Source organism: Cornus florida, unplaced genomic scaffold (genome assembly GCF_030987335.1).
Source record: "Cornus florida cultivar Cherokee Brave unplaced genomic scaffold, ASM3098733v1 CherokeeBrave_3.0.0_Hap2_Chr03, whole genome shotgun sequence".
Lineage (NCBI taxonomy): Eukaryota > Viridiplantae > Streptophyta > Magnoliopsida > Cornales > Cornaceae > Cornus > Cornus florida.
The window spans coordinates 20837437-20861073 of NW_026775573.1; the positions used below are offsets into that span (position 1 = coordinate 20837437).

Sequence of the window (23637 nt, forward strand, 5' to 3'; positions counted from 1 at the left end):
ACAAATAGACCCTCTCAAGTTTGATACAATAATAATGAATTGATATTTTTACCCTTTAACTTTTATATTGACCTTGAAATGACATTTCTATCTTCAGAAACCCATCCCCACAAATACATATATGTACATATATGTATATATACGGTCGACGATGCCGTGATGGTGAACTGTTTGTGATACCCTCCAAAGTAGAACAAGTGCGTCACTCATATCAATGATATCAATGAGTTTTGAAAATAAAAAATTAGGTAACCATGTATGAAAATAAAAAATAGAAAAGAACATGCAGGCACTGTTATTTTCAACTTTTGGTGAGCATATATGTATACACAGATGAGTTTCGCCGTAGATGATGGGTAAGCTTCTGGGTCGCGGCAACTGTTCATGCTTGAGGTCCGTCGATCTGAACTGGGCTTCACCAAATTTGGGGCTCGCTGGACAGAATTAGGTTTTGTAGTTTGAAGCTTCGTCGGACTGATGGCTCCAATTTTGAGCGCCGTCTTGATGTCGTTGCCGGAAACAGAGAGAATCAACCGAGCAGCGAGAGCACTCACCGCCACCCTCGTCGAATAACTATTGCCACCACCGTCGTTAAGCCCAACGAGTGACTTGTGTACTCCGGCATTGGTTAAGCTCACCGAACTGGGTCTCTCTTCGCCAGTCCATTTTTGGTAGTTCGTCGTCGGAATCACCATAATTAGGGCACCGATTGCGTGAGAATATATGACCCTTTTCGCCCAATCGGGGTCGCCAAAAAATTCTTCTGAAATCTCACCTATTTCTTTGGTGGTGAAAGATTGAATTCCTGTTCCTGAGGCTGTTGTTGTCTTAAGTTCTTCATTCTAAGCTTCGATTCTCTCAAATCGGCGTACGCTTTTGTATCTGGGTCCTCTCTCCATGACGAAGCTCTCTATTTTGAGTTACAGAAGATTGGGTTTTTCATAATCGAAAAATTGTGGGAGAATCAGAGACTTGGGGTCAAGGGCGGTGATAAAACAGTTAGGGCTTTGTTTTGTTGGTAGTTTGGTAGCAGAGTACCCATTGTTGCTGCTGCCATTTTTTTTTTCCCCCCGAAGTTATTGTTGCTGCCATTTTTGTTGAATCTCAATTCTCGATGCTTACTATGTATTGGGTCTCATTTCACGGTCCGTTTTTTGTCGAGGGTAATTTGGTCTTTAATTATTTTAATATTTTATAATTAAAATTAATAAAATAGTGAAGGGCAATGTTGACTTTTCACATGTTTTAAGGTTCTGTTTGGTTTGCAAATATCATTCGGGGGTGTCATTGTCCTAAAACAGGCCAAGTTTCATCTGAGTGTCATTTTATCAAACCTCAAGGAGTGTTGCTGTACATTACCCTAATTTAAAAATATACGGGTAATATGCAATAAACCCCTGAACTAATGGTAAATATATAAAAAACCCCTTAAACTTTAAAAGTTGCAATTAACTCCCTGAACTATTAAAATTTGTTACAGATTGCCCCATTCGGCCACTGTCCGGTAATTAATATAGCACATGTTTGTCACGTGAGACTCTTGGTGCGACCGAGCGTGTGCACAAAATAATGCACAACACTTTAGGTTTATAAATAATGTCAAGTGGGCACCATATTTTAAAATTTATAAAACCACTAAACACTTATACTATGGAATATGAAGTGAGCAGGGATCGTCCTAAGAGATCTAAACAATTATAGGCTTTCCATAATTGAATTATACTTTAGTGCTTATGTGATAGCTAAAAAAAGTTTGGTTTTTAAGATACCCTTCGGATCCGAGACACGGGTTGATCAGGCTCAGGCCCAAACCCGAGGAAATATCAAACAATTAATATTTTAAAACGAATACAGATAACAAAATGAAATAAGAATAAATATTAAAAGCTGAAAGAAACTAAAATAAAATCCTTTAAAATAAATCCTTAAACCCCAATAATCCAAAACCTCCAAAAGATTAAACAACTCGGGAATCAATCTCTGGTGGGCCCTAATAATAATCTAAACTGAATTAAAAACAACTGGAAGAAACACACCCAAAGGTGGGCATGAGTACCTAGACCTAACATGGTACACCTACCTACTATATCCAGTTGCGCATCCACTGTATATACACACCCTAACCAACGAGCCTGAGACTCAAGTTCATCTCATGGTACCATAACCATATATCTAAAGTCCGTCCAAATTCAGAGTATGTCATTCAATTATTCATTGAGGTGACATACAAAACACAGTCCAATTAGTCACTCAACTTATTTAGTTGATATGACTTAACACAATTTAGGATTCAATATTTTACAATCCATTCCTTTAATCTGACAGGTTAGGTCTTAGCGTTTTGAGCTAAACCATCTCTAGAATGCCACCATCTCATACCGGTGCATACAATCCTCCATATCCATATAAATTACAAAACCAAGATAACAGTTCAGCAACTTAAATCCAAATTCATAATCCAGTTACCAACCATAACTCAAGTAATTGCAGAATATGGTATAATATTTCAGCAAGTGCAGTTAAAAACATACTCCAGTTAATTGCAAAATAAGTTTTAATATCTCAACAATTAAATTTCAAAACCATTATCCAGTCCAAATCCGAAGTCCCGTTAATTGCAAAGTAGTGTGTAACATTATAGCAATTAAATCCAAAGTATAATCCAGTTTAAAGAAAACCAAGTAAACTACAGGATTATGAACAGTAGCTTAGCAACCAAAGTTCAAAACATACATAGGTTAAAACTAATAAATACCTGACCCTATTATGCATTTAAAACAATTTTATAAACATATTAGATCCCACTGGAATGCCCAAAAATAAGCTTAAGCAATTAAGTCTTCATCCACCCATTAGCCGTATACAATGTGCATAATTTTATACGGTTTATTTCATTAATTTAGAGGTAAAATTTAATCAATTAAAAGTCTTATTAACACCCAAAATTAACTTCTTAATCACGCTAAAGCGTCCCATAATTTTTCAAAACAGTTCAGACACTCAACAGCTTAAAAAAATGCGTTAAAAACACATTTGGGAAGCAATTTGAGAGGGAGCCTGCTCCAAGACTTTGGGAGCAGGCTCCAATCAGCCTGGAGCCGGCTCCAATGACCTTGGAGTTGGCTCTACATGTGTGGGAGCCGGCTCCCACTTCTATGGAGCCGGCTCTCACCTCCTCTGAGAGCCGTCTTCAACCGCTGCAACTTCTATGACCTTCTATTTCGTCTCCGGTCGCTCCCAACATGTCTATTTGGTTTTAAATTGTTCCTAAAGGTCTTAATTGTGTCCAGTATAATCCCTATGGAGTGTTTACAGCAGTTGAAATTAAATACAAAAGCTATAAGTTCTACAGACTAAGCATGCTTTAAGAATACAACTGAAATCAGGCATGCACGAACCATAATTTAACAGATTTTGACACACACACACACACACACATATATATATATATATATATATCATAAATATAGCATCTAATATACATGTAAAACTCAGTCAATGATTAATTAAACCCTATAGACTATCTAGGTGCACAGAACACAAGCCAGAGGAAAAGAGGAAGAAAATAACTTGTCTGTGATTTCAGTTTTGAAATTTCGGTGTCACGTCCGCTGTTCTGGCGACACTGAATTACTGTCTATCCTCCTTTTACTTCTGCTCTTCCCTTCTCCTAGGTCCGACCTTGAAGCCTCAGTCGAATCCCACACCGAACGTATTTTGTTCTCTCAAAACCTCACTCTGTATCTCTCAGTTTTTTCAGAATTAACTTCACGTTTTTGTGCTATGAGTTGTGATCGTAAAACCCTAGGCTACAGAATAATGGTTGTATTTATAGGCATAATGCTAAAATCTTAATCCTTGTAATATTAGAGATAGAGCCCTAATGTAAACCTTAGTAGGCCCAACCGTGTAATCTAGGTTATAATAAACGTGGCTGCATGAACATAACTTAAGTTTAATAACCTAACTTTACCATTACAAGAATTATAATAAAACAATGAATTACAAATAACAATAAAAATACTAAAATTAACAAGTAAAGAAAAATAGCTCATAATAAATAACCAATTATCAATAATTCAAATAATTCACATAAAAAAAAAAAATTAATCAATTTAATTCAATATCATATAATAAAAAGGCAAATAATCATTTAAACAAACAAAATTAACAAATAAACCAATAAAATGTAATAAAAGAAAATTTAATATGCCGAGACTATCCTTTTAAAATTAGGGGTATTACTGTTTTGTGATTAGACTAATTTTAAGTTAAATGATTGCAATAAAATAATGGAGTTTAAAAGATTGGAAAGAGACTTAGGGTATAGGATTCATCACTAAGCACATTCCCTAACTCACTCACTTTCAACTAATTGGGGAAATAATAATGTGTAATCTAAATGTGGCTAACAACTGCAATGAAAAGTGTAAACCATCAATTTCAAGTATGAATCAACTACTTAATGACAATTAAACTAAGTGTAGTGCAATTCACCAATTCAAAGTATGATTTATCATTTCAAGTTGCAATTTCAACACACATTAATCTAGAGGATAATGCAATTGTGACAATAACCATGGATTTCAAACACAAGCATGGATTGTTTACTTACCTATGAATGAAAGTGCAATTAAACTAATTAAGCCTGAAATTAACTAAATTCAACAAGAATTTAACCAAATTAAATTAACTGTGTAGTACAATCCATCTAGTAGAAGCAAATTCCATTAAATCAAAACACAATTACATCTAATTAAAACAATGCATAGCCATCACAAGATTCAATTCACAAAAAAATCAAGTGTAGAGATTAATTATCAATCAAAAACATATAAGACAATATGAAGTTGACATAGATAATCAAATGAAAGAATTAATTTATATTTCAAAGTTATACAAAAATTACACAAATAAATCCCCAAAAAGTGAAAAGAGAGAAAGTTTAGGTTACATGCTTAGGGTTTATCCAACCCATTAAAGTATATCAAATGAGGGCGATCTTGGTCAAGGAATGGAATGGAACGTACAATCGATATATATATATATGTATATCCCCATTAAAGTGAAGATATTTAAGGCAAGATTAAAGGAATTTAGTGCATTTTTGCTCTGATTTATGATTTAGGTGGCGTAGATTTAAGATTCACGTTCGCCGTGGTCTCACCGATGTGCCGGGTCTCTGAATTTAAAGCTGATATGGTGTTTATAATTCTTAGTTATGAGATGTGGTGTTTGGGACATGACTATAGAACCCTAACCTATTTTGACAAAATCCCAAAATTAAATCCCCAAATCAAGAATGTATCTTGCATAAAAGACATACTGGCAGCAACAATGAATGAGGACAGGCAGTAGGGTGGTTGGGGTTCAACAACATAATATATATGTGTGTGTTTGTGTGTATGTATGTGTAAGGTAGAGGCAATGGTTGTGGCATAAGTTGGGTGGTGGGATTCGCCGGTTCATACTGAATTATTTGAGTTTCTAGAGAGAAGTGTCGGCGATGGTGGGTGATGGTAGTGGCAGTGGGTTTGTGTGGTGGCGTAAGTTTCACGCCGAGGGGCAGAGACGGTATTGTTGGTGGGAATGGAGAGGTGATGGCCGGCGACTGACAGCCATGGAAGTGGGAAGTGGTGGTGTGTTTCAATCCCTCTATTTGGTTGGGAATACACACACACACACACACACACATATATAATGTATAGGGAAAAGTGCAAAAAAAACCCCTAAACTATTGTCCTTTTACAAAAAACCCCCTAAACTACAAAAAAAAAAAACCCTTGAACTAACAATTTGTTGCAATTAGGGACATGGGTCACCTGTGGATGACAGAAAAATGGAAAAGACAAAATTGCCCTAAACATAAACTACGTAGTTTTGACTCACTAACACTCCCCCAAAAGGAAACAGAGATAGAACCTATTTATAGATTCTGCCTCTTGCTCACGGCTTATCTGCCGCGAACTGTCCTCTCCACCGCCAAGCCCTATCGCGGCTGAGTTCACTTCACCGTTCTCTCCACAGTCGACCGCCAGCATCCGAATCCAAGCTCGCAACCGTTTAGTTCCGCCAGCATGCATCAAACCTAATCACGGCCGAGCTTCAACATAACAGCCCATCACCGGAATTAGGGATGGCAATTTGACCCGCCCCCGCGATTACCCTCCCCACCCCGCACCGTTTTTGACAGTTTTGGGAGACCGTTTTACTTATTTAGGCAGAAATGGTTTGATGTAATAAAAACCCGCACGGATTTGGTACGGGGGCGGGGGGAGGTCGCCCTGCACCGCCCCGCCCCGTTTAGATAGACAAATTACTTAAGTTCCCATATTTCATTAGTATATATATTTCTAACTATATATTTAGTACCCTATATAACAATATTAACGTAAAAAATGAATTTGATTAAAAAGAAATTTGCAATAGTGAATAATTGAAGATGAGGGGGAAAAAAAAAGAGCAAATCTATTTCAACGATAAATAAATTATGGTCTTAAACGGGGCGGGGCGGGTACCCGCGGGGGTAAAAATATTAAATGGTTACGGGGATGGGGTGGAAAGTACCCCCGTTTTGTGGTTCTGGGCGGGGACGGGGGCGGGATTTTTAAACAGTTGTGGGGGCGGGGGAGGGCACACCCGCCCAAACCCGCCCCCGTTGCCATCCCTAACCGGAATTGTGACTTCTTTAGTCGCTGATTCGCTGCCGTCCATGTTCTCAGTACTGCCGCAAGCTCACCGTCGAAAATCGTCTCATTCGTCGACCTCCCCGTTCCAAGCTTGCCGCTGCCTCCATCACAGCCAACACCATCAAAGCCGTGCTAGCCGCAGTGAGTTCACCATCACAGCCCGCTGCTCATTGCTCTAAGCTCTCCACGGCCGAGCCAACAGCTAAACACTCCATAGCCGCCCGATTTTTGCCCGCTGTCCATCTCTATTAACCTCGCCGGTCAAAGCTGCAACATATATAACCAACGGCGGTGATGGCGTCCCCAACTACACTATCAAACCAAATCGAACCACATACACAACCCCACTGTCACCACCCCACTCCCGCCACCACTATCACCCACCTCACCAACCATAACTCCGCATTCTCTCTATTATCTTTAAAAATTAAACAACTCATAGTAAAATCACACACCATGAAACCCCAAAAATCCACTGTCACCACCCTACTTCAGGCGGAATCTGACAATTTTCCTCTTTTAGTGCCGCCACCGGTGTACCATGCTCGTTACAGTCATGATCAAAGAAGATTTGGACTTTGTAAAACAAGCAACTGGGTTATTGCAGAATAATGCTCTGGTTGGGTTGGTATAATTTATGACACAGGCTCAGGCTCACGAATTGGGGTTTTCAGCCGAATTCCTCCTATGGTGTCGCGCATGTCTAAACTGAAGTGGATCTCAACTTGCTGTAACGACTTAAAGGCCTTGCAGAGCTCCGATCAGGACAAAACACCATCGTTGTTGAGGTCCAGAAAGGCGAAGCGTTCGTTGACGAGCTTTGTCTCTCACAAAGTCTTGTGAATTTGGGAAATTGGATGGGTGGCGTTTGGGGGTTTTAACTGTTAAAAGGGCAATATTGTCTTTTCAAATGTATAAGGGCAATATAAGGTTTAACGGTAATATTTGACTGGCGTATTGCCGGATGGAGTGATTTGCAATAAAAATATATAGTTTAGGGGGTTATTTGTAATTTTCATAGTTTAGAGGGTTTGTTGCAAATTCGCCAATAGTTTAGGGGTTTTTTTTTGCACTTTTCCCTAATATATAAAAATTCAAAACTACGTAGTTTCATAATAAGGGCGAAATTATCTTTTATCTTTTTCGGTAAAATGCAACAAAATCTTAGTTTATGAGGGGTTTTATTTATTTATTTATCTTTTTTTTTACCCTATATCTTATAGGAGCTTGTTTTCATGGGTTAAACCCATGCATTTAAAGATTACACAATAAAATTTTTTATTTTTATTTTTATTTTTTTTACAAGGCAATAATTGTTATAAATGAGATCAGTAGACGCAGAGGTTCAAATCTTGGCACTTCAAAATCTACCGGAGGTACTAACCCACTAAGCTATCGAGGCATTTGTAAAATTACACAACAATTGAGTTGAGTCCTTTTTTATTTATTTATATTATTATTACTTTATTTGGGGTCGATTTCGTTGTATATTATCTTAATATTTTAAAAAATTGTTTGTTTGTAGTCTATAAATAAATGTAAAAAGTTAATAATGTTCTTATATTATAATTATAACTTATAAATTATAATACATTTTATAATATTATAATTTTTTTTTTGTTTAATTGTAAAAATAATAATCATTGAACGACGCATTTGTATATAATTTGTCTAAACTTCACGTTAGATTAGTGTAATTTACCTTCATAACCTTAGCAATTCGAAATTGTGCGTACAATTTGCTGGAGTTCAACCTCGTTCGAGTCAGGTCCAAACATGTCTATAATTTGCTCCAATATGTCACCAATAGTCACACCACGCATCTCAGCCCCGTTACATGACCTGTCTCGACGAACACAACCCTACAAGCTCTTACTAAAACCCTACCTCTCCGTCACCACCGAGCCAGAAACCCTAGAAATCATGAACTCCGTAGACGAATCAGACGTCGGAATCTTCTGCTACATTTCTCAGCTTCCCGGCTTTCGCGGTGTTCTGAAACAAAGGTCTTCAACACACATTCACACACATATATGTATCTCCCTGTTCGAGTGTGCATGTGTATATGTATACATGTAGTGTGTGTGGACTGTGGGTTTAATTGTAGTATTCAATGCAGTTTATGACTCAATTAGTAGTTCCAATTCATGCAAAATTCATTTCTATAATTCTCCGTTTGGTTGCTGAGAATAAGTCTGAAACGAGGAAATTTTTTAACAAGAGAAGTTTTCATTGCGAATTTAACACTTTTGATAGTTTTGGTTGGGAGGGTCTACTATAGCAAACCGAATATAACTATTGGGTGATCGAACAGCATTTCACAAAATTTAATCTTAGTGTGTTTTCTTTTTAGCTCAAGTATTCTATGCAACCAAACATGGTGTTACTCTAATTCTTGTTTTGGTGTTCTTTCATGATTAACTTCATAGTAGTGATAAAAAAAAAAAAAAAAAAAAAAAAAATTCATAGTATTAGTACCATTTCATTTCCAAGTACACATTAATTATATTGTATTAGATTCTTAGATTGCATCATCATCATCCCATATTTTTAGATTACACATTCTTAGTTGAATGTTATATTGCTGCCATGGAATTTCGATCTTTTTTACCGACGGTTATTAGCACGGATGGTATTTTGATTTGGGGAGTTTGAGAGTTTGAGCCCTGCTATGGGCAATATTGTGGGTGTGGCATGTTTGCTTGAACTTTCTAAAAGAAAAAATTTTGAATTTTTTTTGCATCAATGATTTGTATTCAAAGCGTGTAAACTGATTATTATACGGATCTTTCCACTGTAGATAATCTTTTAGTTGTTTGATTTTGCGTAGGTATTCTGATTTCATTGTAAATGAAGTAGATTTGGATGGAAATGTTGTTCACTTGACCTCATTAGATGCACCTCCTGAGGTATTTTATTTCACTTTGAGTTTGTGCTGTGATTAATATGTTATTTACTTTTTATTTACGTTTGTGCATGTTTATTGATAGTGTAACTCTTATTTTTACCTTTCAGGTTTTGGAGGAAAAGAAAACAGATTTATCTGATCAATTGAATAAGAGTTATGATACTGAACTTGAATTATTTAGATCTCTTGCTGGTGACACTGATGCTGACCATCTCAAAGCTTTTATAGATCAAATTAGTTCCGATGTTAAAGATAGCGTCTCACCGCTCGTTCTTTCCCCAAATTCTAATAAATCCCATCGGACGGTTAGTTTGAGTTTAACCTAATTGTTCAATTTTTTTTATTTTTATTTTCTTTTTTAAAGTGTGGTCTCTGTGCTGTTGCTCATTTGTTTTTTATTTTTATGTTTTTCAGGCCATGCATAATTTTTTCAAGGAAAAATTAAAATTTCTTGTTACCGACACTGTAGATGGACCTGATGCCTCATCCAAATGCATCCGGGTGTGGCTAAATTCTTCAGGAGGGAATAGTGGCAGTGGAAGAAACTCCAAGAAACGTAAAGACAGGGGTGATAAGCCTTACGATAATAGAGGGGATAATTGGCCGGAGCATCTTGGCAAGTTCCTTAGGTAATGGTTGCATTGTCTGTCTTTTGCCAATCTTTCTCTATGTTGAAGGGTATTTTTTTTATTGTGTTATTTTAACCACCTTTATGCCGACGGAAGGTTGTTCTGTGATTTATTTTGTCCAATTACTGATGAAGGACTTCTAAAGTTTAGATAGGCTTGACGCCTTTAAGATATCAAGAAACCAATGAATTTTATTTACAATAATATACATACATGTATCACCTGTATTGAGTATCATTAGATCAACAAGAAGAAGGCTGTTTAGGAGAAAAATAAAATTGAGGTAACTAAAGATGTGCACTAGAGTTTAAAATTATTTAGTTCTCTCTCTCTCTCTTTTTTTTTTGATAAGTAGGCATATATTAACAAAGGCGCTCAAAGGGGAGCGAACCCTTAAATTATTTAGTTCTCTTTTGAGGATTCTTTGCATGTCTCGGAGCATCTTGCTTAGGTTGAATCAAGCAAGGTTTTAAGTCATAACAGTAATGGTTGTGGTGTTGTGGACATGGGGTGTAATAGATGTATTGTAACAAATTCGACTACTAGAGCCATTATAATTTCCTTCTCATCTCCTGCTAAATATCCTAATATACACGTTTTAGTCCAAAAATCCCATAAATTGTATTTTTAATGAATTTTAAAAATTTCTTGAACTTATACCAATGCTTTGATGTTAATACTGAAAGTTGTATTTAATTTTAAGTAGCCGATAACATTAAAGGTTATCTCTCACTACTTTTATGATCAAATGCACTTCAGTGATCAATGTGGGATAAATACATAATAGAAATGGGTGCACAGAGATCATATGTGGGACATGAAACACTACCAAAAAGGTGGAGGATTCCAATCGAATAAAATGTCCCAAGTTCTGGACCGAGGATCAGAAGTTTTTTATGGAGCTTACTCCTTGATAAAGATAAATAGATTCACTCACACTTAGGATAGGGCTAAAAGAAGCTCAATTTGTCCTTGCTACCTCTCAAAAGAACTAGGATATGCAATATAAACAGTTTTGGTAGAAATTGTGGAACTGGTGGTCTAATTCTTATATGGTCATAAAGGCTTTCATATCTCTGACCTCCAAATCTTATTTTTTGGTGCAAGTGGTGTTAGTTGCTATTACTTATCAAAAAAAAAAAAAAAGTGGTGTTAGTTGCTATTGTAATACATCTGTAAAGGCATTGTCGATTTTATTTCAGGTTTCATCTTTACAAGGAGAACAAGGATACACAGGAGGCATTAGGGCTGATTGGAAAGATGCTTGGCCTACAGGTATTTTTATTTTTATTTTCCCCTTCCAGGAACATATTAGGTTTGTTCTTTTGCCTCATGTGACAAATGAATGGAAAGAAAGATTCAGTTTTTCCTTCTCTTTTTGTTCTTATATTTCTCTCTTTTTTTTTGCTTGCTTTCTTGAAACTGATAATAACAGTTATTTTATTATTATTATTATTATTATTTTGTTTGACAGCTTTAATTATATGTAGAATTAAAGTATTGAATAGTTTGTAACCATATTTCAAAGTTGTACTTGTGCACCATGTTGTTGTTAAACTATTTTGATAATATATGTCTGACAGACAAGGTCATTTGGATTTGCGGGTACAAAAGATAAGCGCTCTGTATCTACTCAAAGGGTAAATTCTTCTTGCCTTTTTCACTGATTATATCCTTCAATTTCGTATTATTAGTTGCTCTTCTAGGAAGTTTGAAATCTTCTTTATGGTTTTCAGTATGAGCTATCTTAAACCAAAAGATGCGGAACCTTTCTTCATACTGTTGTCAAGATAATGAAGGGCCACCTTATTAGCGGATGTTCTTGTAGTTAAAACTGAAAGTTGAACTAGTTGCTCTATTTGAAAATAGTCATAGCAATTGTATCATAATAATGATACTTTTATGATGGCTTATCCCTGTAAAAGGCTATTTTTTCTTTTTATAATAATTTAACCTTTTATTTTCCACCAAACTGTGCCATAATTGATTAATTTGTAAAACAATTGTGTTGATGTGATGAATATAAACTATATTAAACAATTGAGCTACTCTAATAATTTAAAAATAAATAAATAAACGACCTGTCCAGTGCAGTTTGGAGGAGAGATTTGAGGCGGTGGTGGAAAAGCCAGATTTTAGGCATTCGGTTAAAACAAATTATCATCAGAATTTTAAATAAGGAAGATGGGACTCTCCACATACATTCTCCAAATGAGAAGGATGTTTAATTCATCAAGAAGTTGATTTGTTACTTAAATTGTTGCATTTAGATTTTAGTATGGATATTTACTACAAGTGGTCACTTGATGAAGTCAGGAAATGTTTGGTTAACGGGTATAGTAGGTATACTTGATTTTCCTTGAACTACACAGAAGAGTACGTCTTTTTTACGTTCACATTGTTGGTAACTCTTCTCAAGCAGCACGCATTTATATTTCCTGCTCTTCAGGAAAGATTGATTGGTGTCAAAGTTGGTGACTTCGGGTATACTTTTTCTTTGTTTACTTTACAGGTAACTGTTTTTAAGCAGCATGCAAGTAGATTAGCTGCTCTTAATGAAAGATTGATTGGTATCAAAGTTGGTGACTTTTGGTAAGATAGATGGAATAGCACTTATTAGTTTACCTGCCATCAAATATTATGATGCATGTTAATGTAATTTCTGCATTGTTGTTCAGCCATGTCAAAGAAGGACTTCTTCTTGGACAACTCTATGGAAATCGTTTTACTGTTACACTAAGGTAAGATAACAATACTTGCTTAATGCAACCTTCATGATTTTTTTTCTTTCATTGTTTATATCTCATGGTATTGGTTTGTACTTTGTATTTACTGGACTAGCATATATTTGCAGAGGAGTTATTGCAGATTCTGAAGAGACAATAAAAGCATCTGCAGATGCCTTAGGAAGACGTGGATTTATCAACTACTTTGGTTTACAAGTACTTTCTTGGTCAATATTATCTTCTTTTTGGTTTGTTCAATTTTCTGTTAAACCCCACTCCACCTGTGGGCTATCTTTATGAGGAGTTGATTACTGGAATTCCTCGAGCAGATAGGCTACTGATACCAACTAGGCTAGAGAATGTTGTTGGTCTGAATACTTCACTTGTCATGTTGAATGTAGAACCTGAATTTTTGACAACGGAAAATACTACATGTTTGATTTCTGACACCCTGTTTATAACCCTCTCTCTCTGAAACACATTGAAACTCTTTTGTTTTCTGCAATCCAACAAGGTTTGATGTTGGTTTTGAGGCCGCAAAAGAATTTCCATGTTTAATTGAAACAAAAAAGTTTGTTTTCCTGAGTAATTGTGGTTACTAAATTAAATATCATGTGAATTTATTTTCATGGGTAATGAAAATTAACTGCCTATTGATATACAATTAGCTCTGTTTTTCTATATTTGCTAAATAAGCTTGTTCATTTTATGTAAATGGAATCAGCGATTTGGAAGCGGTTCCGTACCAACACATTCAATTGGAGCTTCATTACTTCGAGGAGAATGGAAAACGGCTGTGAGCATGATTTTGGATCCAAGAGAAGGAGATATCCTTTGATTCAATCTGCAAAGAGAATTTGTTTTGATATTTTATACTTCTAGTTTGAACAGGCTGTTGCATGCAGTTCTGATGTATCAGAATATGAATTATTGTTTTTCTTAACATTGAGCTTGGAACACAAAAGGATGCCATTAGGAGGGTACGGGAATATTACAAGGAAAGTGATGATATTGAAGGGACCCTGAGGCAGTTGCCTTACCATTTGGTTGCTGAAAGGGCAATAGTAAGTCTCTAAATATGGACTTTCTGTATATATGTATTTTTCTTTTTTGGCTCCTTTTGATCATTGATGCTTGTGAGTTTATCATAAAAGACTACATTTTCAAAGCTTTCAACTAAGTAATTTGTCATTATCTATTACCTCATTGCTACAAATAAATATGTACTCCACTAATACAGTCGCCATTGCATATTCACATTATTAGTTATGCAATTGTCAAGTGACAACTGGATCATGGCTTCTACTTAATTGTGAGTTTACAACCGGTGATACTTCAATAGGACTTGCAAACAACTCTAAAACAACAACGGAGGAAATAATTTTTTTTAAAGGTTACCGTATTTTTTTGTCTTATGGTAATATTCACACACCCACTTTTGGCCTAATAGTTTGATATCTTGTAATGATGCAGGAGTCCTTTGTACCCCGTGTCACAATATATTGAATCTCTTTGATCTGGTTAGCAGGTCTCTAAGACCATTTCACAATGAGAAAGCCACTTTATGGAGAACTAATGTAATAGCCACCTTAGGGTCATTATCTACATTTTGACTCGAAAAAAATATCCCATTCAATTTGTTTGTTCTCTAGACTATATACATTTCCTGGAGTGGGATTACTAGATCAGCATCCCAGTCTTATGCTTACTGATGTCTCTGGAGAAGAATGTCCTCTTCAATGTTTGCTACTATATGCTTTTGTGGCCTTGTTTGGTTAGAATTTTACATTTTAATTTGAGTGCTCATATATACTTTTTAAAGTTTATAAAATGAGATTTTTTTCTTGTTTTACATTGGTAATGTGACTGTCGACTATGTTGACTTTTTGATCTTATCCAGCTCCAGTGTTTGAAGAAATGTCCTGGGAATTACTTACAGGCTCTGAAAGCTATACCTAGGACTCTTAGAATGATGTAAGTATTCACTGCAGAAATAATCAAATTAATTAAAAATATAGTTATTGAATTGCGGCTCTGTTGCATATAATTTTTCATCATTACCATGAGTCAGTTCTCGTTAACTTATGAATAGGTTGCAACTCTAAGAGCCCCCTTATATTTCACTCGTAAGTTCTGGATGGTGATGTATATGAAATGTGTATTGAGCTGAAGTATTTGGAGTCAGCGACATGAATCTTGATTTGTCATTCCGTTTTATTTAGGAATTGTTTTAAGTTAAACTCTGCCACATTTTTATCTTTCTTAATGACCTCAACCATCTCACCAGTAAATACTATGCTATCTATAGTCTTCTGGTATTCATCTTAGGTTCTGCCAACTAGTGTGTGAAGTTTGACAAATGTGACATTTTTATTGTTTGAATATGAGAATCATCTTCAGCGAAATCAATAATCACCTGGTTTATTGAGAACAGGTCCGATGGCATTGCTTTCTGTCTCTGTCTCTCTCTCTAGTTGAGGCTGCATAGTTTTTTTTTTCCCCTAACTAGTGGTTTTATTTGCATTTTATGCTGTTTAATAATAATTAAAATAAAAGTTTTAGCTCTTTCTTCTCTTGAATTATTTGCACTGTACTTACCACAGACGATATACTTTTTCGCCTTTTTTGTTCTCTCTGTATTTATGGTTTGGCATTGGTGGTATCTTTTGTTTGGTCCCATCATCCAACCATTATACTACATAAAAAAGAGGTGCAGACAAACCAAAAAAGGGCAATGAGAATAATTTTCCTGTCGGAGGATTTCACCCATAAATGAAGTCACTATAATAGGATTTCCATGAAGATGTTGATTTTCACATGGACTGTCTCTTGTAGATTTCTTATTAGAAAAGTTAAAATAAAAAATTGTGGTTGGACTGTAAGCTAGACACGGACCATTCACAATCAAATTAATGCCCCCTCCTTGTTGACAGCGGCTCTTGCCAAATGACTCTGTATTCCAACAGTCTCTACCCAGCTAGGAGTTAGCAATCCATTTTGATTTGCCATCTGTTAAAAGTACATTGGTGCTAGTTCTCTGATATTGTTACATACTATGGTCGTTGTTGCATATTATTGTCTTGATTCATCTGGATTTTTGTCCTGTCAGCAATCCCTTATTTGCTTAATCCACCAGGTTGCTTGTCACCACATTAATTGTGATTTTTAGGATGTTATTAGAGAGTGGAATAGTGGAAACTGCATCAGTCCTTTATTCACAAATTATGCTTAGCTTTATGTGGACAAAAATTCAACTTTATCATGAAACATAAATAAGATGCTCCAAGTTCAACTAATTTACTTTCCTTCGAATCTGCCACATCATGTTACCCACGCCCCTCCAAACCCAACCAAAAGAAATAAATAATAGTTCTCATTTTCTTTTTGTTTTTATGGTGAATGAAAAGATTATAATGATCATCAACTACTCGTTACTTGTGAACCTAATTGAATCGATCTAAATAGTGGAGGAGTTTGAAATCAGCACTATCTCCATAGTAAATATAATAGATACTTGCAAATGTTTCCCTCTGTATCAAAGCGTACCTTGGATTTGACCCTAAAGGAATTATGTGACTTTGCAACTTTGATAAGGTTTTGGTTTTCAATTTTTATGATGCCACTTCTCTTATCTGCAGGTATGTACATGGTTACCAAAGCTACTTGTGGAACCATGCGGCAAGTATGAGAGTGAAAAAATATGGTATGTGGTATTCAGGGTTTTAATTAGTCATTCTTTGGCTCATATTATATGATGCATAAAGTGCGTACACTGTTGTCATCATCTGATCCTTACTTAAGCTATATAAGATAGACAATGCTATAATGTATTCTTTTTGACCATCTGGCAGGAATTGACCAAGTTGTGTTGGGAGATTTGGTATACTGTAAAAGAACATGTTCAGAAAAAGTAACAGTGGTCTCGAATTCTGAATGTGAAGACAGTAACTGTAATGATGTCCAACTTGATGAAATTTCAGAAACAGATCTTCCTGAAGAAAGAAGTGATTCAGTGAAGGTCAGGTGCTTGAATTATCTCATTTAAAATTTCCAATAATACTAACATAAAATATTGGGTGAAATTCTTATTAAATTGGGTAAAGTTTCCAATAATACTAACATAAATAGCCCTTTATCATTGGTAATTTCTAACAGTGTGCACCTGAAAAAAAAAAAAAAAACAGTGTGCACCTTCTAGAGCATTACATTTGGATTATGTTGGGTGAAATTCTTTAAGCAGCCTATGTTGCATTCATATTAGATGTATGGTTTTGTAAGTTCATCATATTTGAATTGATCCACGTCTTCCTTATCTAGGAATACAACAAAACTATTTCAAGCTACAATTCTGCATCAAGATTTTACTGGAGAAATCTAAAACAATTAATGAACCATGCATTGTCATTTCTTGCACAAGTTAAGAAAAATAAATTTATTAGTCGCCGAACCATCAATGAAAATGATCTCACAGATGTCCCAAGGGGTCTGGTTACACATATAAAAGAATGAACACAATATACCTAGCAAATTCTAAGCTGTATAGGCAATTTCCTTCCTATTTTATGTATTTTTGAGTGAATATGGTTAACTGAATCTAGGTATCAAATTGGGTAGGTTTTAGATAATTTTTATGAATCAGATTCACATCTGACCCATCCCATTCCATCTGAATCCAATATGTTTGTATACATACATATTCATATTTCTGTTTAACTCTGAGAATTTTAGTTTGAGGAGACATCTTTGATTATAGTGCCATCTGCTCATTTTGATTTTCTGTTAGTCTGATTATTTTTTATTTTTGAACGTTTTTTATTTTTATTTTACCTTCTGGGCAGGCTGTAAGCGAAGAAGATTTGGTTTCTGGAGATTATACAATTGATGATGTTATTCTTCCTTTGCCTGGGTAAGGGAGAAGCCAGAACAATTTCTGTGATTTTGATCATTTAGATTAATCATTTATGAGATCTAGTTTGTTTTGCTTTTATATCTAACACTGTTGTTATGGCAGTTCGAGGGCAATTTATCCATTGAATGATATTGGCAAAGTTTATCATGATCTGGCGAAGAAGGCAAGCTGTTTCTAAATGAAATTACTGAGCTCTTAGTATTATCATGTCACTTTTTCCCTCTTCATTGCTCGTCATGAGGAGATGTAGAATATGTTAAAATGGGCCCAATGTAACCTGGAAATGGATTACCATGCGTATTAGAAATCTAAGTGACTTAAGCAAGATGTGGGCCAGGCGGGCCAGGCTGTGTAATTTTCATAAGGACTCAAGTCCCACCTTGTGTGCCCCTGATGATATACAAGAACCATATCAAATAATTTTCATAACATTTGAGGGTGAGATGTATGTCCTGGATCCAATGTACTTGCACGAAGGATGTTTGGTGAACTTGCTCAGATGGGCTTTGGGAGAAGCCCGTTTGTACAAAAGCTAATGCTGTAGAAGTATGAGAGAGGTGGTTTTCCAAGGAGGCAGAATGTGAGAGAGTCATAATCATATTATACCCTCTGAAACAATAGTCAATACCACATTGTACCTGTCCTATATTGTAACTACAAGGCATAATCCATTTCTTTTTTAAAAAAAGCAAGAAGGTAAAAAGGACAGTTGTTCCTCATCCTCATCCTCCTTGTCTTCCCCTTGTTTACATTTACTCGGGTTCTCTTCTCATCCCTTGCTCTGTCCGGTATTTCTTTCCTTTTTTCCTCTTCTCTAAGCAACCTTCTTCATGAGTAGTTGCTCCCTTTTCTTCTCATCCTCCCCTCTTCACTCTTTTGTTCTTCAATATTTTTGGAGTTTGCTTTATTTGGTCGATAATTGCTTACGTGGAATGTATTTTTTTTGTTTCATGTCCTCCAGTCTTATAAATTTGAATTGTTTGAACGCTCTCTACGCTCTCTCAGCTATTGAACAACAAGAAAAACATTACAGTCGGGTCATGATCTTCTGTTTTTCACTGTATAGTTGTTACTTGGGAGAGAAATTTTGCAAATTATCACATGCATGCCAAAATTTTCCAATCATCTTCATAAGTGCATTCGAAATATGCATTCATCAAATTTTGTTTTCTTCAGAAAGTGTATGCAAGGTACTCTTACAAAGCCCAATTTCCTAGAATACCTTCCTATTTTAGGAAGCAGACCCTAATGATGTCACAAATAAAGCAAACTGAATTCTGTGTCCTGAGATATTTGATGTAACAATACCAATTAGTTCTCATTTATTTATAGATTTTGCTGGCTCTCAACACCACATAGGTTAGACGTGGGAGAATGCAATTACTAATTACGCTCAATCATGATAATATGCTGGATATTAGCTGTGCATTTCAGGTTTGGCTTGTCCTGACTCCTGATTTCTGGCATCTAGACTAGGATCAAACCTGAATATGAATTGGATGCTTGTTAGAGGGGTACATTATAAATTAGAACTGTAGAAAGATGGTTTAGGAGCAAATAAAGTTTGACAATATTAATTTTACGCGAACATGATGTAACAAAAGTATGATTAGAATAAATTGTAAATCTTGACGCACAAAACTTACCCACGAGTGAGCCTTTTCTTGACATTGGATAAGCATGCCTGAGGGATACATTGAAATTGCCCATTTATATTGGAGTGGGGCACTGAAGTGGAGGGCTTGTAGGTTGGACTATCCGTGAATGTTTGTCTACTCAAGTAATATAACACCATCCTCTGTGTTAAAATATGTTCGGCAGTCAACAGAGAACAATTCCCCCAACCACCCCCCCCCCCCCAAAAAAAAAAAAAATAATAATAATAATAATAATAATAATAAAAATCCATTTCTGGAATATGATTTATGAAACTCTTCCTGCAACATTACGGTAGTCCTACTTTTACAAGTAATATCTGGTCTATTATCACATCCAATGAGATGTTATACCTGAATAATAGTTTTAAGCAGACTGATACGATATCCCAGAAGTGGTTTAGTTCAGTGATTCATGCTACACTTCGAGTCCATTCCTCCAGTTAATTATTGAGTTTTAGGGAGAAAGGTAAGTTAGCACTTTTGTGGTGACGTTTAGAACATGGAATATCTGATGAATTCTTGTCGTCTTTGAAATTTTATGCGAGTTTACCTTTTTATATTGTTGGCATGCTACTGTACGCCACTGCTTTAGTCCATCTTGCTGACTACTGTGAAATATGAACCACTTGCCTGTTATTTGTTATTCAAAAGAATATTAAGCTTGGGCAGAGGGCAATATATGTGTCTATATATATTTTAATTTTTATCTATAGTCTCTGATGTTCTTATCTTTCAGTCTCTCTCTAAAGTATGTTACTTTTTAACTCACCAGGATTCTATCTGCTTGACGGAGAGTGTACATGGTGTCAAGTGAGTTATTTCCTTGAATTCTTACTAAATCATTTCCCTTCTCTGTTAGACTGGATTTTTTGTAGTAATCATTATGAAATAAGCTGTGTTGTATAGAGAAGCTGGCCCAGGTGATATCTTCTTTTTTTTTTTGGGTACAAGAGTCATCTCACTCTAGAACAGTAGATGCTAGCTAGAGTGGTATCTCCTGTCACTTCTAGATAACAATTGTAGAGTTCAGCTGTACAAGTCATGGTTGGGACCTTGTGAAAAAGAAAAAGAAAACATGCCAGTTCACCTCGTGTGGCTTCTCTCTGTAACATGGTTTACATCAGACATATTTCTGCAGTGGACACGACATGCCCCTTCCCCCCTTCCCCTTCTTCTCTCTCTATCGGCTCAGAGGTGGGTTCTTTTTTTTTTTTCCTAAATGAAAGGGGTATATTGAATACAAACAAGATAGTACAAAGAAACAAATGAGGGCATACCCTCATCAACACAGACCAAGCCCTAGAAAAGGACACTCAAAAAACCTAAGTAGCTCACAATAGAAAGTTACAAAATGTCTTGGAGATTAACTCCTAACACATCTAAAACCTCCCATAGAATACATTTAGCTAGATCCTTTGCCTCTCTTGCAATGTTATCATGCAATCTGTTATTCCTCTCCCACCATAGAAAATATAGTGTAGCAGTGAAACTGATTCTGGCCATCTTCTTGATATCTCTTAGAGAATTCTGATTAAACTGATCTGCCAAATCTTGAACTCCTAAGGACGTATGTAAATTCCAACCACAGGTATCTGAAAGGGAGCTCCACACTTTCCAAGTGTATACACAGCTAGAGAACAGGTGATCCAAAGTTTCAATTTCTGTATAACATAAATAACATCTTGCTGCCAATGCAAAACCTCGCTTCTGCAAAAATACCTGAGAAATAATTGCTTTCTGCATTACTAAGACTGAGTGGACTGACCACCTAGGTCTCCCCCCACTCCAACATAAACCAGCCCAATCCACTTCTCCAATTTTCACTCTAGCAGCTTCGCATGCTGCTTTAAAACAGAAGGTAGAACTCCACTGTAACTTGTCTTCCCCACCCTGTATCACTTGATTTTTAAACAATTGCATCAGTTCCTGTAGAGTATTACTCAATTTGTCTTCATCCCATTGCCCACCTGTAATGAATTCCTTCATACAAATCAGCTTATCTCTACTCAGATATAATTAAAAATTTCTTTTAAAATTTTTCCTTCACACCATGGATCCAAAAATACTTTAATAATGTGCCCATCACCAATTTTATATCTGCAATTAACCTTGATATAATCTCTAACAGCAATCATGCTTCTCCACACAGCAGAAGAATTGAATGGTACTGAAATGTGATTTTTGCCAGGGAGTTCTCAATAACTGATATGACTGGAGGTTATAGGCGAGTATTTCAAAAACTGAAGGACTTTAAATGGTATGTCTGCACTTCTTTTTTAACAATCTCCACTTGGCACTGTTAGTGTAAAATTTCAAATAAATTGTAGAAGTGTTTTCTCTTGCTGCAGGGAACTACACAAATATACGGATGGAACTGTATCACTGGCAGAGACAGATTTGGACATTATTTCCAAGTCAAGACCTGCAAATATGATCAGAGAAAAGGATTCGGCCAATGGAAATGAAGATAAAGATGGAAATGAAGACAAAGATGCCCAGGAAGACCAGATGGCTCTCAAATTAAGCTTTATTCTCCCAGCTTCTTGCTATGCAACAATGGCCGTAAGGGAGCTGCTGAAGACATCAACTTCTGTATGTAACATGATAAAACCTAACTCATGTAAAAAAATCCTTTTCCAATTGCGCCGGCCAAAAAATAATAGAAGGGACTTTATAGAATCTACTTAATACAGAAGGGTCTATTTCCAAAGTCGCATGGAAGATGATCTATGCCAAAAGCTTTGCTAAAATGGATCTTCTGTCCACATGAAAGCATGTGTATCCAATATGGAGCACTAATGCACTAGTGCCATTATTTTTTTGGGAATGGCAATGGATGGGTTTAAGATGGGATTAACCAATTTGAGAATCTTCTTGCAAACCCACCAAAGCCTGACGCTATATGTTCCAACACCATCCCAGTAGGTGGATTGATGCTGGATGCTAAATATAATATGTTTTCCATATATAGCTAAGGGATATATGCATATTTGCACAAAAACCAGCAGCCTATGTCACCCCAAACTTGATTCAAGTTCTTTGAAACCCCTAGATGAACCTGATTGTAGAAATCCTAAATGAATCCGCCAGGGTTGGACAAATTAAATTACATGTTCTCATTTGTCACAAAGGAAATTGTCAGTGTTTATTTTTATGAGAAGCACACATATATTTATATCATAATTTGTGATTTCATGCTATGCAGGTTGCATTTCATAAAACATTGAACAGCTAAGCTCGGTCCTTGGATAAATTTGAGTCCCAGACACCATCTTTCTCGGAGGAAGTAGCATTTGTTAGTTCAGAAGGAAAGTGGGGAAATAAGGTTAGTAGTCTCCCAAGCACTCAGGATTTTACCTTTTCTATATATATTGCATCTCCAATTAGTAGATAAATTGAGAAAATACAGTTCTTTATTTATATATTTTTGTTGATATACAATTAAAGACAATTCAGTAGGATGCATGTTTATGAATTTGATACAGATGCAGGTTCATTTCAGATTTGTTAGATCACTGAACAATTGGGCAAAAAAGATTTTGTATCCTCCTGAACACTTGGGATTTACCTTGTCTGAATATATTGCATCTTTAACTTGATAGGTAAATTAGGAAAAAATAACAGTTCTTTTGTTGTAAACAATTATTAGAGGCACTCACATAAAATTTATGTTCATGGGTGTGATACATATGCAGGTGCATTTCATAAAATTTTGAATTTCTGAGCTTTTTGCATTTCGTGGAGATTAATGGAGTCGTCATCATGCAAGTGCCTTTTCGAGGGAAAAGGTAATTGTGGATTAAGGGAAGTTGGGCAAACAAGGTTATATCTTATCCAGCACACTTGATACTTCCCCTGTTGGAATCTTTTGTATTATAACATATTTTTTTGATCTAAATTATTCTAATATTATGTTGATACATTTTGATTTGGAAACTGTAACACAAGCCTAAACATCCCCAGTGAGATAGACTTTGTTTTACTCCATACAGTCTATGGTGCACAGACTGCACGATTTTTGGTTTTAGTTTAAATATTACTCCTTATGTTCCATTTGGTTTGTGCTAACGTGAGTGAGGGAACTAATGAACATATGCAATTGGCAACTATTCAACATA

At 35.8% G+C, this 23637-nt stretch overlaps 1 protein-coding gene across 4 annotated transcripts; it reads left to right on the forward strand.

Annotated features, from left to right (window-relative positions):
• Nucleotides 1-8431: 8431 nt before the first annotated feature.
• On the forward strand, nt 8432-23553 carry LOC132299865 (multisubstrate pseudouridine synthase 7). Of its 4 annotated transcripts, none has more exons than XM_059796735.1 (22): nt 8435-8695; nt 9520-9598; nt 9705-9902; nt 10012-10226; nt 11429-11501; nt 11810-11866; nt 12739-12818; nt 12905-12967; nt 13081-13168; nt 13677-13779; nt 13913-14016; nt 14853-14926; nt 16591-16655; nt 16804-16970; nt 17791-17858; nt 17964-18024; nt 20292-20329; nt 21708-21776; nt 21868-22111; nt 22725-22844; nt 23005-23121; nt 23215-23553. In XM_059796735.1, the coding sequence occupies exons 1-20, from the start codon at nt 8466-8468 to the stop codon at nt 22752-22754; spliced, it is 2106 nt and encodes a 701-aa protein (XP_059652718.1). In that variant the 5' UTR covers nt 8435-8465; the 3' UTR covers nt 22755-22844; nt 23005-23121; nt 23215-23553. The 4 variants fall into 4 exon arrangements, with proteins under 4 accessions (XP_059652720.1, XP_059652718.1, XP_059652719.1 ...); XM_059796736.1 differs by having other exon boundaries at nt 23022-23121; XM_059796734.1 differs by lacking the exon at nt 23005-23121.
• Nucleotides 23554-23637: the final 84 nt, after the last annotated feature.

What these genes read in the sequence shown, in the direction of transcription:
- LOC132299865 (XM_059796735.1), top strand. Translation starts at nt 8,466, where the DNA reads ATGTCTATAATTTGCTCCAATATGTCACCAATAGTCACACCACGCATC. An exon ending in CTAATAAATCCCATCGGACG is followed by an intron (nt 9,903 to 10,011) that starts GTTAGTTTGAGT and finishes TATGTTTTTCAG; the next exon opens with GCCATGCATAATTTTTTCAA. An exon ending in TGGTTGCTGAAAGGGCAATA is followed by an intron (nt 14,017 to 14,852) that starts GTAAGTCTCTAA and finishes GATCTTATCCAG; the next exon opens with CTCCAGTGTTTGAAGAAATG.